We start from the raw sequence: 12602 nt of genomic DNA on the forward strand, positions 1-12602 counted from the left end.
TTTTTTCCGTGTTCTCCTCCAGCCTTAAACTCGAGACAAGTTTTCATTAATGCAATGGAGAGACACCAAGACTCTGCTATAGGAATTTTAAAAATACAAATGAACTTATAAAAAAGGTCAAAAGATTTTCAAAGAAATTTTCAAATGTTTTATTTCCTATAGAAAAGCTCACACTTAATACAAAGTACACGGTTAACAATGTTTTGAAAGCAAATCACCAGTTTGTTCCCAGCCTTCTCTATGTAAAAGTGGCTCAACATGAATTAAATCCCACCAAACCTAGCAAAACAAGCAAGTTTCACTATCAACTATCAGTTGAATTATACAGGATAGTTTGTTGCTGACTTTAAGAACAGTCCCAAACAAGCCCTATAAAATATAATTCACATTATATTTCCTTCATGACTGAGCGTTGCCTTTCTGCTGCTAACAGCCACATTTTTATGATTGTGGCAATCTAATGAGCAACACGGACATCTGGTTAGTTGTAAGAACCTACTGCTCTGTCCTTCATGTGTACAGTCTGGGTTAATATGTAGATTAGTAATACTGATCTTCACTCTTGATTCTGTGCTCCATATCAGACTGTGATGATAGCCTTGCCGATGTTTTCGCCCCGCAGCAACCCCATAAAAGCAGCTGGCATGTTTTCAAAGCCTTTAGTGATGTGCTCCCGATACTGCAGTTTGCCCTGCGATAAGAGAAAAAAATGCAGCAGTTATTACACTCAAGTTAAACATGGTACACTTGAATCTCTGAGATTTATCTTTAGTAGCATCTTTATGAATCATTTTCTGCCACTAACCTCCTTCAACCATCCCATCAGCCTCTTCAGGGACTCAGGGTGCTTGTGCTCCCACCTGCTCTGCATGAAGCCCTCCATCTTCAGCTGTTTGATGATCATGAGAAAGTGGGGATATGGGCCTAAAGTGTGAAAAAAGGGAATAAAACTTTCGAATACTGTGCAAAGGAGCACATCCTGTTAGTAAAAAAGGTCTGTTTATGCACCCACTTTAATTTGGGTTTGACAATGCTGCCCTCTAGTGACAGAAAAAAGTGCTTACATGTGAAATATTAGAGGGATGGAATCCTTGCAAGCATTGGGAGAAATTAATTGGTCTGCTAAAATACAGGCTTGATTTTCTAAAGGCTGTGCTTTTGTTTAGGAAGCCGTTTTTAGTTTCTTCTATGTAACTAGGGGCCGATAAGTTTCAAAGCTCAGCCTTGTCTTTGAACAGGAATTAGTTTTACAAAAATGGTTGTGTCCGCAAATCTCCTGAAGGTCCTGTTTCTGCAGGAAATCGGTTTTAGAGCAGATGTGTGACGACCAGATGAGCAGTCGTTGGGAGTCTTCAGTTGCTAAGAAATGTGTCAGTCATTGAAAGAGAGATGGTGGTGTCATTTGGTGATGGCTTATCAAGGCAAAGCATCAACAAAATGTTCACAAAATGTTCTTAATATGGCAGAAAATTTCCTTTCCAAGATCCACACAATGTCCCTTAAATTTTTCTGAAAATCCCTTCAAATTACTTCAGATATTCACCAAATGTTTTAGTGAAACTATATCATAAAGCCACCACATTTAGTTGTGTCCTTAAAATTCCATGTAAATTCCTAAAAAATGTTCAGGAAAATTCATACATTTTCAAAGCAAATCCCTCTAAAATTTATCATCAAATTCCCCATAATTCACAAATAAAATCTCCCAAATTCAAAGTGAAAATGGTGGAAAATTACCCTAAACATCCAAACATTTTTTCCACAAAGTTCTTGGAAATTTCAAAGGACACTCCCACCCCAAATTTCCAATCAGTATCCCATGAAAATACCTAAAAATCCCAAGCCAAAGCCCCCCAAAAATTGAATTTAAATTCCCAAAAATTACAAATATATTTCCTAAATTCCCATAAAATTCCTGAAAATTTCCAAATTCTCAAAAAAAATTTCCCCCAATTTCCTCTGAAAATGCCTCCCCCAAAAAGAGGAAGCAAATTTCCCCAAAATTTCTATGAAAATACCTGAAAATTTCAGAACAAATGCCAAAAATTAGATAAATAAATTTCTTAAAACTTGCATAAAAATTAATTAAAATCTTAAAGGGATTTCTCCCAAACATTTCAAGCAAATTGCTTATTGTTCAGTGGGCATTCTGGACAATAATCAAGAAAATCTAATAACATCAGTTATTACTTTGTTGCAGGAAAGTCAAAATGTAATGTCCTAATGCAGGGTCTTATGTGGATATATTCAATGTAAAGATATGGGAACACATTTTACTTTGATAAACTGTATTCTATGCAACAACTAATCTTTTTTTGTTTTAGCATGGGATTGAATTTAGCTTTGCAACAACTTTGCTTTAAGGAAATTTTCCTAGCTTAAAAACTGAAATATAAAAAAGTAGGTAGAAGTGTATGTAAGGGGGGACACACCTGTTTGAGGAGTGGTGTCGTTATATGTGGAGATAGTTCCACACACTGCTATTCTTCCAAAGTTCTTCATCTGTTGTAAGGCAACACTTGAAAAAGGACCTCCAACCTAAAACCAAAAAGTTCATCTGCATTAAGAGAATAACTGTTTTTTTAAAAACATAAAGGAAAACTTTGCATCTTCAGGCCTCCACCAGCACTGCTCACATTTTCAAAGAAGCAGTCATATCCCTCGGGTGACGCCTTCTTCAGCGCCTCCTCCAGGGAACCAACAGTGTTGTAGTTGAAGGCCTCGTCAAAGCCCAGTTCTTTGAGGAAAGCCACCTTAGCATCAGACCCAGCCGAGCCGACCACCTTACAGCCATTGATCTTGGCGATCTGGCCCACCACAGAGCCCACTGCCCCCGCTGCAGCATTCACAAGAAGTGTTTCACCCTTCTGGAGGTTTAAGACTTCTTCGACCCCGTACAGAGCTGTCAGTCTAGAGAGGATGACAAAGAGTCAAAACCTGAAATGCATGACAGTTTTCCGTCTTTGCTCTCTATAATGTAAACGGGTTGACATTGCTTCCAAAGAGTTTAAAAGGTGACTTCAACTCACCAGCTGGACAAAACATCTGCAGGCTGATCTGTTTATTTTCTCAGACAGACAAAACTCAGCTGTGCAAAACTAACCTGACAAAGACTTTTACACTGCTTTGTAGTTTTAATCCAGGACTATTTGTGCATATGTATTAGCCTAAGCTAGGTTAACAATTTTCAAAAACAAAAATGCAAAAAAGCTGATTGAGTGCTTAAAAATATGGCCCATTAACACAAGAAAAATGTGCCTGAATCACCACTGTTCTTTAAAAGAATTCTAACTGGAAAACTACAGCCCCTATACAGATGAGGACAAAATTAGTCCTTAGCCCTTAGTCATTTACTAGTGTATTGACAGTTATTCTGGTGTCTTAAGAAACATCTCACTAGTTTTCTTTCCAGAGTCTGTGATATTTTTGCTTCCTACCTCTGGCTTGTTCTGTACTGTGTGGCTCTCTTTCACTTTCTGGATGAAACATCTCACACAAGTTCTTGACACTTGGAAACTCTATAATAATTTTGTACATCCTTTAACTTTGAATTCCTCTCTACAGCATAACCCAAAATGCCTTTGTAGATATTCTATTTGTCCAAGACACTAACTTCTTTAGGTTGGTGAAAAAAAGCTACAGTGGAGTGTAGTTACTCACCTGCCCAATGTTAACTGTGAAACAGACATGATACACCTATATACTTTATGGTAGCCCTGTTTAATAAAGACAAGAATTTAACTGCTTGGTGCAAATGGCTGGATTTACATGTCTATCCCATATATACGCTGCAGTATAGTCCCCTTGTGGGACTAATAAAGAAATATCTTATCTTATGTCAGAATTTGTTTCTAAGCAGCTAATTTTAAACATAGGAGTTGTTCAAACTTAAGCTAGCTTCCTGTATCTCAAAAAAGTGTTAATCTTTCACTTCTACTTCTTGTTTGTTTTAATTCTTCATAAGGATACAGCTCAGACAGATTTATGTTAGTCATACTGCTGTAAACACTCAAAAGAACAAATGACAGCAAATTGCGCATGGAGATGTTAATCATGTTCTAACTTCAGGCTGCCAGATGTTTCTCCTCTGCTCTCAGTTGTGTGTCTTCAACATGTGTCTCACCCCGGCATGCCGATGGCACCCAGAGCCAGGGACAGCGACACATCCTGCGGCCAGTCGGGCATGACAGGAATGAGGTCTGTACCGTCACTGAGCGAGTGGGTTCTCCAGCCGCCGCGGCCGACAACATGGCTTCCCACGGGAAAGGCTGGATTCTTACTTTGAAGCACTCTTTAGGAAGAAGATACAAAACAGAGGAGTTTGCGTGTTTATCGCTGTGGTATCCTAGGCGACTGCATGACATCAAAGCTTCTGGCAAATGCATCTGAAGCAAAGTGGTTCACAACAAGACAGAGAAAAATGCACAACATCTGGCTTTAAAACAGATACTTTTGGTCAATGAGTAATTATTTAGCATAACTATCTACAAAGACAGCATTTAAACTTTGGGCCAAGAACATTCAGTGTTTCTTCTTTTCAGTTACTGTGAATGAAAGGCTTTAGAAATTAAGAACAGGTGCACGTCTGTTTAAATGGAGCAACATGACAGATTAAAGGCATAGCTGTTTGAGTGGGTGAGTGGATGTCTGCTCTTACTTGGCCACTTGAGTCCCAATCATTACTTCGCCCTCTTTCATGCGAAATGCACTGAATGGCCTGGACACACAAACGTTATATCTATGAGCTTTTTCTGCATTCATGATTGATTTTGTGCTGCTCACTGTAAAAATCATATTTTTACTCACCTCATATATGGATCCACACTGAGGAACAGAGCTTCCAAAAGAACCTCTGAAAGAAAGAGATACCACAGCAGTGTTTAAGTGCATGCATGCGAAGTAATTCAAACTGCTTGGATTTTGAGACAGAGACATCACTGTACCTCCATCTTTGGGCTCAGAGAGCTCCTCCACTCTGAGCTCAAAGTCACTGTTCTTCGGGAAGCCGTCAAAGTGCTTGGTGAGGACCCACGTCTTAGACTGGACCATGATGCTTTGTTTATGGCAGCTGTAAGGGAGAGAGAGCAGTTGTTTTATATAAGACAGATGGTGACATTTGGTACATCACTACCATGTGTGCAAAATGCAAGACATGCTACATGTACCACCAAGTTATTAGAGGGAGACTTAACTCTAACGCCTTTAACCTATATAGAAAGAGTAACTTCGTTCAACGCAATACTTACAGTGTTACAGTAAAAACGTTATGCTGAACTGTAATCAAAGAGGAATGCACGCACGCTACAGAGGCATGCCTGCACGCGCATACACGCACAATCTTAATAAAACAGGAGGAAGTAAGTCAAACAAATTTCACAATATACAACTCCATATATATAATAGTAACCTCACCTCGCAAAACAATCAAATGAGCATGAGCTCAACACAGTTTAAATAAAAAACTCAGACTTTAAAAGGAGTGTGGTGACATTAAATGAGTAAGGTAACTTTTCATGCACTGCCAAAAAGCAAACAGCATAAAAACGCTAGCTTGATAAAGAAAAGTGAACTTCTTTAGTTGCCAGTCTGCGTATGTTTACCCAATCCCAGAAATAAAATGTAGGCTTTATCGTCCGTACGTGTCCATGTCGGTTTATTTGTGTAAACTTACCAGATATCGTTCCCCAAAAAGAAACTGCAGTGGGTAGTGAGCTCACTTAGGAAAAGAGAGAACAGGCAGCGGTGGCTTGCCCGAAAAGCATGGGAGGAGAGCAGGCGGGAGTCATGCTTCAAGCGTTGATCTGATTGGTTGGAGTTAGAGTGACGTACGAACGCCTCGACGTACTTGCGTGCTGACGTACAGCCAGTTTGGATGTTGGCGCGAGCTTGAAACTAAATATCTCGGATGCTAGGAAAGTAATGTTCCCGAGTAAAACTGTAAGTATTTGAGTAGCCGCCCTTCAAAAAATGGAATTAGGCTGTTAAGTCAACAGGGAAAACGCATCACTATCGACGAGACTATAACGAGTCATGATAATAAGTCGACTAGATATACTTTTTAGTCGTTGTGTACCGCAAGTGGTAACTTTAGCTTGCTAGCAAACGTTGGTGGTTGTTAGCATGCTAAAACCAACAGATTCACCTCTAATGTCAGACGAACATTTGCGCCTTTAAAACCGAGGCATATCACTGTTGTATTTAAATATTGAAAGAATAGTTTATACATAACTGGTATTATTATCACCTGTTATTATTACCACTGTTACCTCTGCTTTATTAGCCCATCAGTGCTGGTGTTTGTTTACCTTCGTTTATAGATGAAAAGTATCTAGATTTTCACGATAAAAAGTGACTATTTGAAAGGGTTGTTTTAAGGACGTATTACTTTAACTACTTTTGCTTGTTCCCTGTAAGAGTTTCTCCACTTCATGTAGAGTTTTGTGTGATACCCTTTGTAAAAGAAATGCCGTTACCTATGTGGTTCTGATTCAACTGCAGTATTACCTGTAAAAGACTGCCACAAAGATTTAGATGTTTGTTTAGATGTGTTGTCTTTTTATAATGACTTAACTGCCAAATCCTTGCAAATTTATCATAAATACGCTTTTTTGAATATAATCTTACTGTCTTTGTATTGACTTTGCCTAATCCTCCTTAACCCTTGCTGTGCTGCAGTTTAACTGACTTGCACAATAACAAGGGGGGCACACAGAGCTGAACTACCATGCTGGATGGTGGCCAGTTCGTTGAGGCCCTTGGCCATCTAGGTTATCCTGGTGCATCGTCACTGAAGGGCTCTGAGTTTGACTGGCTCTTTGACTGTGCCCCAGAGAATCTTCACTTCTTGCGCTTCGTCTGTCGGACCCTCAATCGGAGCAATGTTCTCACCACAGAGGAGGCACGTGCTTTTCGAGAGCTAAGGAAGTCTGGCAAGCCAATTCTTGATGAAACTGCTCTGGGAGAGGTCCTGAAAACCATTGGACCTTCAGATAGGAGCAGCACCAGTGTCTTAGGATCCTCCTTTTCATCGTCATCCTCGGTGTTTGCAGCAGAAGGGGATGTAGCCACAGAGGACTTAGAAGCAGAACTCAAGGCTCTACGTAAAGAAAAAGAGCTGAAGCAAAGACGCTATAACAGGTTGCAGGTTGCCACCACCTCCCGTGCAGATGTTGAACTGCAACTTAATGCAGAGCTTGAGAGGGCTACATGTAAGCTTAAAGATGCCAGTGCCTCCATTGGAGCTGAGAATGCTGATACCAATGCCCTGTTGCAAAACTTAACAGAAGAGGTGAGCAAACTAGCCTCATTCCTCCCAGTTCAAGAAGCCAAGCCAAAAGGAAAAGAAGAACCTTCAAAGCCTTCTATCACCAAAAAACCTGCTGTGCTGCTCTCTCAGCTGTCTTTGGATCCCTTCCTTCATCAGGAGGAGCTCAACACAAAAACACTCACTGCATTCACTCAGAAGCATTTCTTTCAGGGCATCTCTGACATTGTTGAGACTTCCTGCTCTGAGCGCTTCCAGGTGCTTGACCTCAGTTCTTGTGAAGACAAGGAGGAGGAAGAAAATGAGGATGAGGGAAAAGAGAGGGAGGAGCGAGTGGTGGAGCGCAGGAGGGCAGAGATGGCCAGACTTCAGTGGTCTCATATTGTGGCTCAGCACCAACTGATGCAGGCTACAGCTGAAGAGAAAAGCCTCAGAGCTGGACTGGACTGGCTCTCTGAGAAGTCCTCTCATACTAAGGTAAGGCAGATGTAAACAGTGGGTTTAGTTATATTATTAGTTATAGTGCTTGTCCCGTCTCTCAAATTATCCTTCCTCTTCAATCTACCAGAGCATCTCCACCTCCTCCTCACTACATATCCGCGAGGTTGTGTCGCGGAAGGAGCTGCAGACAGTAGAGGCTGAGCTGGAGTCTCTGCTACATGGACCCGTACCTGCTGCTCTCAGAGATTCTGCCAGGCTGCTTAATGTGCCTGTCGTGAGGGGAGACCTGAACCTGCAAGTGGCAAGACAGGACTACTACACCTCAAGACAAAATCAGGTTAGTTGATGATATCAGGCATATCCACCATAGTTTTTCCATACAAACATGCCTTTCATTTGCAAGGCACAAGTCAGGGATGGCCTTCAGTCACCTCTGATGTAGCTACAGAGGATTCAAGTGTCTTATTCTAAAATGTTCCAATTAAATACACTATCTATAAGGTTGAGCTTTTGCCTTCTTGTTTAAGAGTGATCTTCTTATGTCATAGTTGTAACATATTATTAGTTATATAAAAGTTATATTGATAGTTGTTATAAAAGTTGGGATTTTTGTAGGGAACCAATACAGCAAGATATTATTGTCCTTGAGTGATAGAATCAACAAATCACTGGTGCAATATTTCAGTTTAAAAAAGATTATGGTGTATTAAACAGACCTCCCTGCCAATATTAATCACTGCATCATTCTTTGGCTCCTCACTGTTGGGCTACTGACAGTATGCAAGGGTAACAATCAGAAATTAAGTGGACAAATTTGAATTTGACAAAGAGGATAACAGCAGGCTAATGCCAGACAGCAGTGAAAAGAAGGATAAATGGGGATAAGAGGTGAATAAGACATCAGTTTGTAGTGGATTAAAAACATCTTTCACTTTACCTTTTAAGGGGCATTTTATATTCTGCAGTTAATCAGATATTTTGATGTGTAATTGTATGATTTTCAGCATATCTTTTGTGTAATTGCTAATACCATGGGTACATTTTGTACCATAGGCTACCCAGCAATTCTCATCCTTAGAATTAACTAAATATGAATCACACAAAATAATCCACTTTTCCCCCCTCCTAGATACGTGACTACCTACTCCGCCAGAAGGCGTCCTTTGACCTTGTGCACCTAGCACAGGAGATGGAGCTGAGGAGGTGGAGGACATGTTTTAAACAACTGGGAGATTTAAGCAGCAGGCTGACAAAGGAAAGTGAGGCTACAACTCTGAGAATTGAGTCCCTTTCCCACCCTGATCTTGCTATCAACTCAAGGCCCAACCCTATCATCAGCTGCAAGGATGCAGCCTTCAGCAGGTAAGAAAACTTGAGCTATGTGTATGATGGAACTGCTTTAGACTGTTCAGGGCTACTGTGAGTAATGCCTTCATGTTTTAATTTTAGATGCCAATTTTTTTACGCTTGTATACCTTACTTCATCAATGACTCATCAAAAAGAAACAGGATTATTAGTTTACACTCAGCTAATGACTCAACACATTAAAAGTTACTTTGTGCCCATGAGAATTTTTCCTCTTTCTTCAGGCTGCTCCAGATCCTTGACCATGATTCAGATCACAGTCGATCAGAGCCTTTCCGGACATATGAAGCCCTAGATCAGGCTGCTTGCAACCTTGCAGGAAACCTCCAAGTGACCAGAGAGGCATTGGCAGGTGCGGACCGTGAACAACTCTACACAGCTGCTCGTCTCTACAGCGACTGTGATGCGCTCCGCAGGGCGATGTACACGGAGCTCCAGCAGCTGGTCTTAGGGCCGCAGGTACGTCCGACGGCCTCCACTGACCAGGAGCTGCTCTGTCCCAATGCACAGGTGGGTTTGTTTCCTTTTATTTCTTGCAACTTGATCAGCAAGACAGAGTCCAGAAAACATAAATGTGAGTCAGCTAATTTTATATCATTGGTCACTAGCGGTGTGGAAAGGTGGTAGCACTGCATTTCCTTTTGCATATTTTCCCACTTATATTACAATGTGAATAATGAGGCATATGGCACTGCACGATCACTGGGTCTTAAGGAGAACTGTTGCTGGATTTTTGTCTGCTCTCATGAAAGTTTTCATAATTTCTTTGGGATATTGCTCACATACAGTAATGTACCATTTTGCTTCAAAAGCAGCAAATGATCTAAGAAAGCTGTATGCTGAATATTTTTTGGCTGTTGTATGAACTTCATCAATTTGAGTTTTATAGACAAATGGTGGTGTGTCAGCCATCACTTTCTTGTTTCCCCCAATCTTAGAATTGTAAGAATATGTGTGGGGATATGTATGTGTAGTTGGCATGATAGGGACTGCTCTATGACAGAAAGTAAAACAATTTGATGTGATTTATACTTTTTTCGTATTCCTGCTTTCTCTAGATGATGAACATCCATGTGTTGTTTTAGTTCAAATCTGTATGGTTTTGTTACTTTGTGGTTTATGGATTTACAACTTTTTTTTCCCACTGAATAGTCACCTGACTGTAATATAAAAGACTGGTAACACCCACCTTTGTATGCACAACACAGATGAAACCCTTGGCTAAATTCCTTTTCCTTCAGCTGCTGTTAATCCCCTTTATAAAAAGATACTTTCTCTGGAATGCTGGCATTTTGCAAGATTATAATTAATGCTGATGTGTGGTGATTAAAGCTTATCATTTGCCAGTTCAGGTATCTCCATAGGTCAAAACATGTATGCTCACTTAGACCATGGTTGTTTATTTTGTTTTCCTCATCCTTCATTCTTTACAGGAGCTGACGGCAAAGCTTGGGGAAGCAGAGTCTCAGCTGCAGAGTTTGCAGCTCGTAATGCAAGAAATCATGGGTGAAGTTAAAGCCAAGCGTTCACAGCTGGAGCGCAATGCCCTCCTCAGGCGTGAGAGGGAATTATACGTATACTTCCACCTGGATGCCAGACTGCTGCAGAAAATCATGGAGGATTTGGAGGGCAAACCAACTGTGAAGAGGGAGCAGCAGTGAAAATCTGCCAGAATTAATGAAGAAAACTTAACAGTTTAAGGACAATGTACTACATCTGTGGCAAGATGTATATCTTGACTATCCATGGAGCTAAATCTGGGAAAACACACATCTGGGAAAATTCTGCTAAGCATTTAGATTTTGTTTGCATTGGTTAAAGTAGACTATTAAGATTTTTTTTTTTAATTCAGCGAATTGTTCTGCCTTGTGATTAAATAAACTAATGTAATTATTTCCTTAAGTCTTCTAATGAATAAAAGTTATGAAAGTTATGTTTATGAATGTTTAAGTTGTGAAAGTTATTTTGTTTAAGCCCATTTCGTATCCTTTGAAAAGTTTTGATTTGATTGCTGAGTATAACCTAACTCTCCCCTTTGACTTATCTCGGTTGTTGACAGCTGGAGATTCAAAGAGCCTCAGACAGATAGGAAGAGAGCAGGCTGACAGGGGAGAGATGGATGGTTCTGGCAGCAGGTTGTACTCAGGACCTCTGTCTCTGGTGGCTCAGAAGATCCTGGCTGCTCTGCGGGCCCAGAGTCTTCACGAGGGCAGACACATCCACAGCTACTCCTACAATCACAGGCAAAGTCAGTGAGGACATCAGCATGAAAGTATTCTAGTGTATATAACTAAAGTATAAGTACACAGCCAAAATAATGCTGGTTAATCTACTTAATTACTACTTTAGCTCATTTTAATTGGCATGTTTAAAACAGAGGTTAAGCTCTTAAGTCATATTTGAGATGATTTAACAACATTGGTAACAAGTGTTGCTCCAGGGAGTTAGAGATGTTATTTTTAGCCTGTCGTAGGTGTTGTTGGTTTCAGTTATTTAACAAAAAATCTCGGATGGAACATGCCTACTCGATAAATCAAACACAAGCATTACTGCTTCATCAAGCCTCATTTTACAGCTTTAAATCCTGTTTTAGAAAATAAATCATTAGATTTTGTCAGGTTTGAAAGTATAAGGTGTAAACATTAGAATAATGTAAGAAAGACCTGTCTACACTTTTTGCTGATCAGCTAATCATTGCCTATAAGATGTTTTACAACTGTTTATAAGTTTCTCAGTCATTCTCAGACAGTTTATGGTTTTCTCCTTTATGTGTACATCAGTGGGGAGGTGTTATGGCAGCCAGAGGGAGCCTTTGGCTCAGAGCAGCTGGAGCATGAGTCAAGAGGAGAGCATAGACAGAGAGCGGTGAGGCAGTTCCAGTAATGACTGTGCAAAGAAATATAATCATGAGCACAGATATTCAGTTAGAGTATGTTCACCTTCATATTATGAACCATGCCATTTGTGGTCTTGATTTGCCTTTATCTCATATCTCTGGCCTTTTATCATCACTTTATCTCACAAGTATGACTATTATTATTTAAATTTACAAAGTAGTATCTTTTTGATTAATAAATTTGACGTTTTATCTCAAAACAACTGCTTTCATCTCATAATTTCATAACTAAGCATATGATTTGGTTTCATATCTAAAAATTTTCCCTGTTTTTCTCCTAACTATGTCTTACCAGAGGGACATTTTTGTTGATTTCATCTTCTATGACTGGTAAAAATTGGGTTTCATGTATTTATCCCATGAGATTGTTGCAGAAGCATTTTCTTCTTGGCAGTAAATTGTTAATTACCAACAGTATAAGCAGCTACTGAGGGACATTACAATGCTTGAAATATTAGGCCTAATCCCAGCATATTGGTTGAACATTTCTATAATGCTTTTGAACAGGGGACTGTTTTCTAGGTGTAACCTTATTGTGCTCAATGTAACTGTAAAGTAGAAGTAAAAGAAATCTCTTTGACAATGTTCTGGTTCAGATCCTGGTTCCAGCCCCAGGCGGTGTCCTACCATAACTC

At 40.0% G+C, this 12602-nt stretch overlaps 2 protein-coding genes across 3 annotated transcripts; one reads left to right on the plus strand and one right to left on the minus strand.

Moving 5' to 3' along the window:
* Window positions 1-133: 133 nt before the first annotated feature.
* On the minus strand, window positions 134-5754 carry LOC121504133 (prostaglandin reductase 1-like). The gene is made up of 9 exons (XM_041778764.1): window positions 5672-5754; window positions 4944-5068; window positions 4807-4852; window positions 4658-4717; window positions 4124-4291; window positions 2637-2910; window positions 2433-2538; window positions 806-924; window positions 134-691 (listed from the first exon to the last, which is right to left on the minus strand). The coding sequence occupies exons 2-9, from the start codon at window positions 5047-5049 to the stop codon at window positions 581-583; spliced, it is 990 nt and encodes a 329-aa protein (XP_041634698.1). The 5' UTR covers window positions 5050-5068; window positions 5672-5754; the 3' UTR covers window positions 134-580.
* A 60-nt stretch (window positions 5755-5814) lies between these two features.
* haus3 (HAUS augmin-like complex, subunit 3) lies at window positions 5815-11010 on the plus strand. 2 transcript variants are annotated; one of them, XM_041778879.1, is made up of 6 exons: window positions 5815-5937; window positions 6676-7741; window positions 7833-8042; window positions 8835-9067; window positions 9296-9581; window positions 10505-11010. In XM_041778879.1, exons 2-6 carry the CDS (start codon window positions 6725-6727, stop codon window positions 10730-10732), a joined length of 1974 nt encoding a protein of 657 aa, XP_041634813.1. In that variant the 5' UTR covers window positions 5815-5937; window positions 6676-6724; the 3' UTR covers window positions 10733-11010. The 2 variants fall into 2 exon arrangements, with proteins under 2 accessions (XP_041634813.1, XP_041634814.1); XM_041778880.1 differs by having other exon boundaries at window positions 9296-9530.
* Window positions 11011-12602: the final 1592 nt, after the last annotated feature.

This window comes from Cheilinus undulatus, linkage group 22 (genome assembly GCF_018320785.1).
Source record: "Cheilinus undulatus linkage group 22, ASM1832078v1, whole genome shotgun sequence".
In the NCBI taxonomy this organism is placed as follows: Eukaryota; Metazoa; Chordata; class Actinopteri; order Labriformes; family Labridae; genus Cheilinus; species Cheilinus undulatus.

Bases quoted from the DNA above. Each gene is read 5' to 3' on its own strand.
- haus3 (XM_041778879.1), top strand. From the start codon at position 6,725: ATGCTGGATGGTGGCCAGTTCGTTGAGGCCCTTGGCCATCTAGGTTAT. The intron at 7,742-7,832 runs GTAAGGCAGATG...TCAATCTACCAG, and splicing joins AGAAGTCCTCTCATACTAAG to AGCATCTCCACCTCCTCCTC. The intron at 9,068-9,295 runs GTAAGAAAACTT...CTCTTTCTTCAG, and splicing joins AAGGATGCAGCCTTCAGCAG to GCTGCTCCAGATCCTTGACC.
- LOC121504133 (XM_041778764.1), bottom strand. From the start codon at position 5,049: ATGGTCCAGTCTAAGACGTGGGTCCTCACCAAGCACTTTGACGGCTTC. The intron at 4,853-4,943 runs GTACAGTGATGT...TCTTTCTTTCAG, and splicing joins CTCTGAGCCCAAAGATGGAG to AGGTTCTTTTGGAAGCTCTG. The intron at 4,718-4,806 runs GTGAGTAAAAAT...TTGTGTGTCCAG, and splicing joins AGTGTGGATCCATATATGAG to GCCATTCAGTGCATTTCGCA.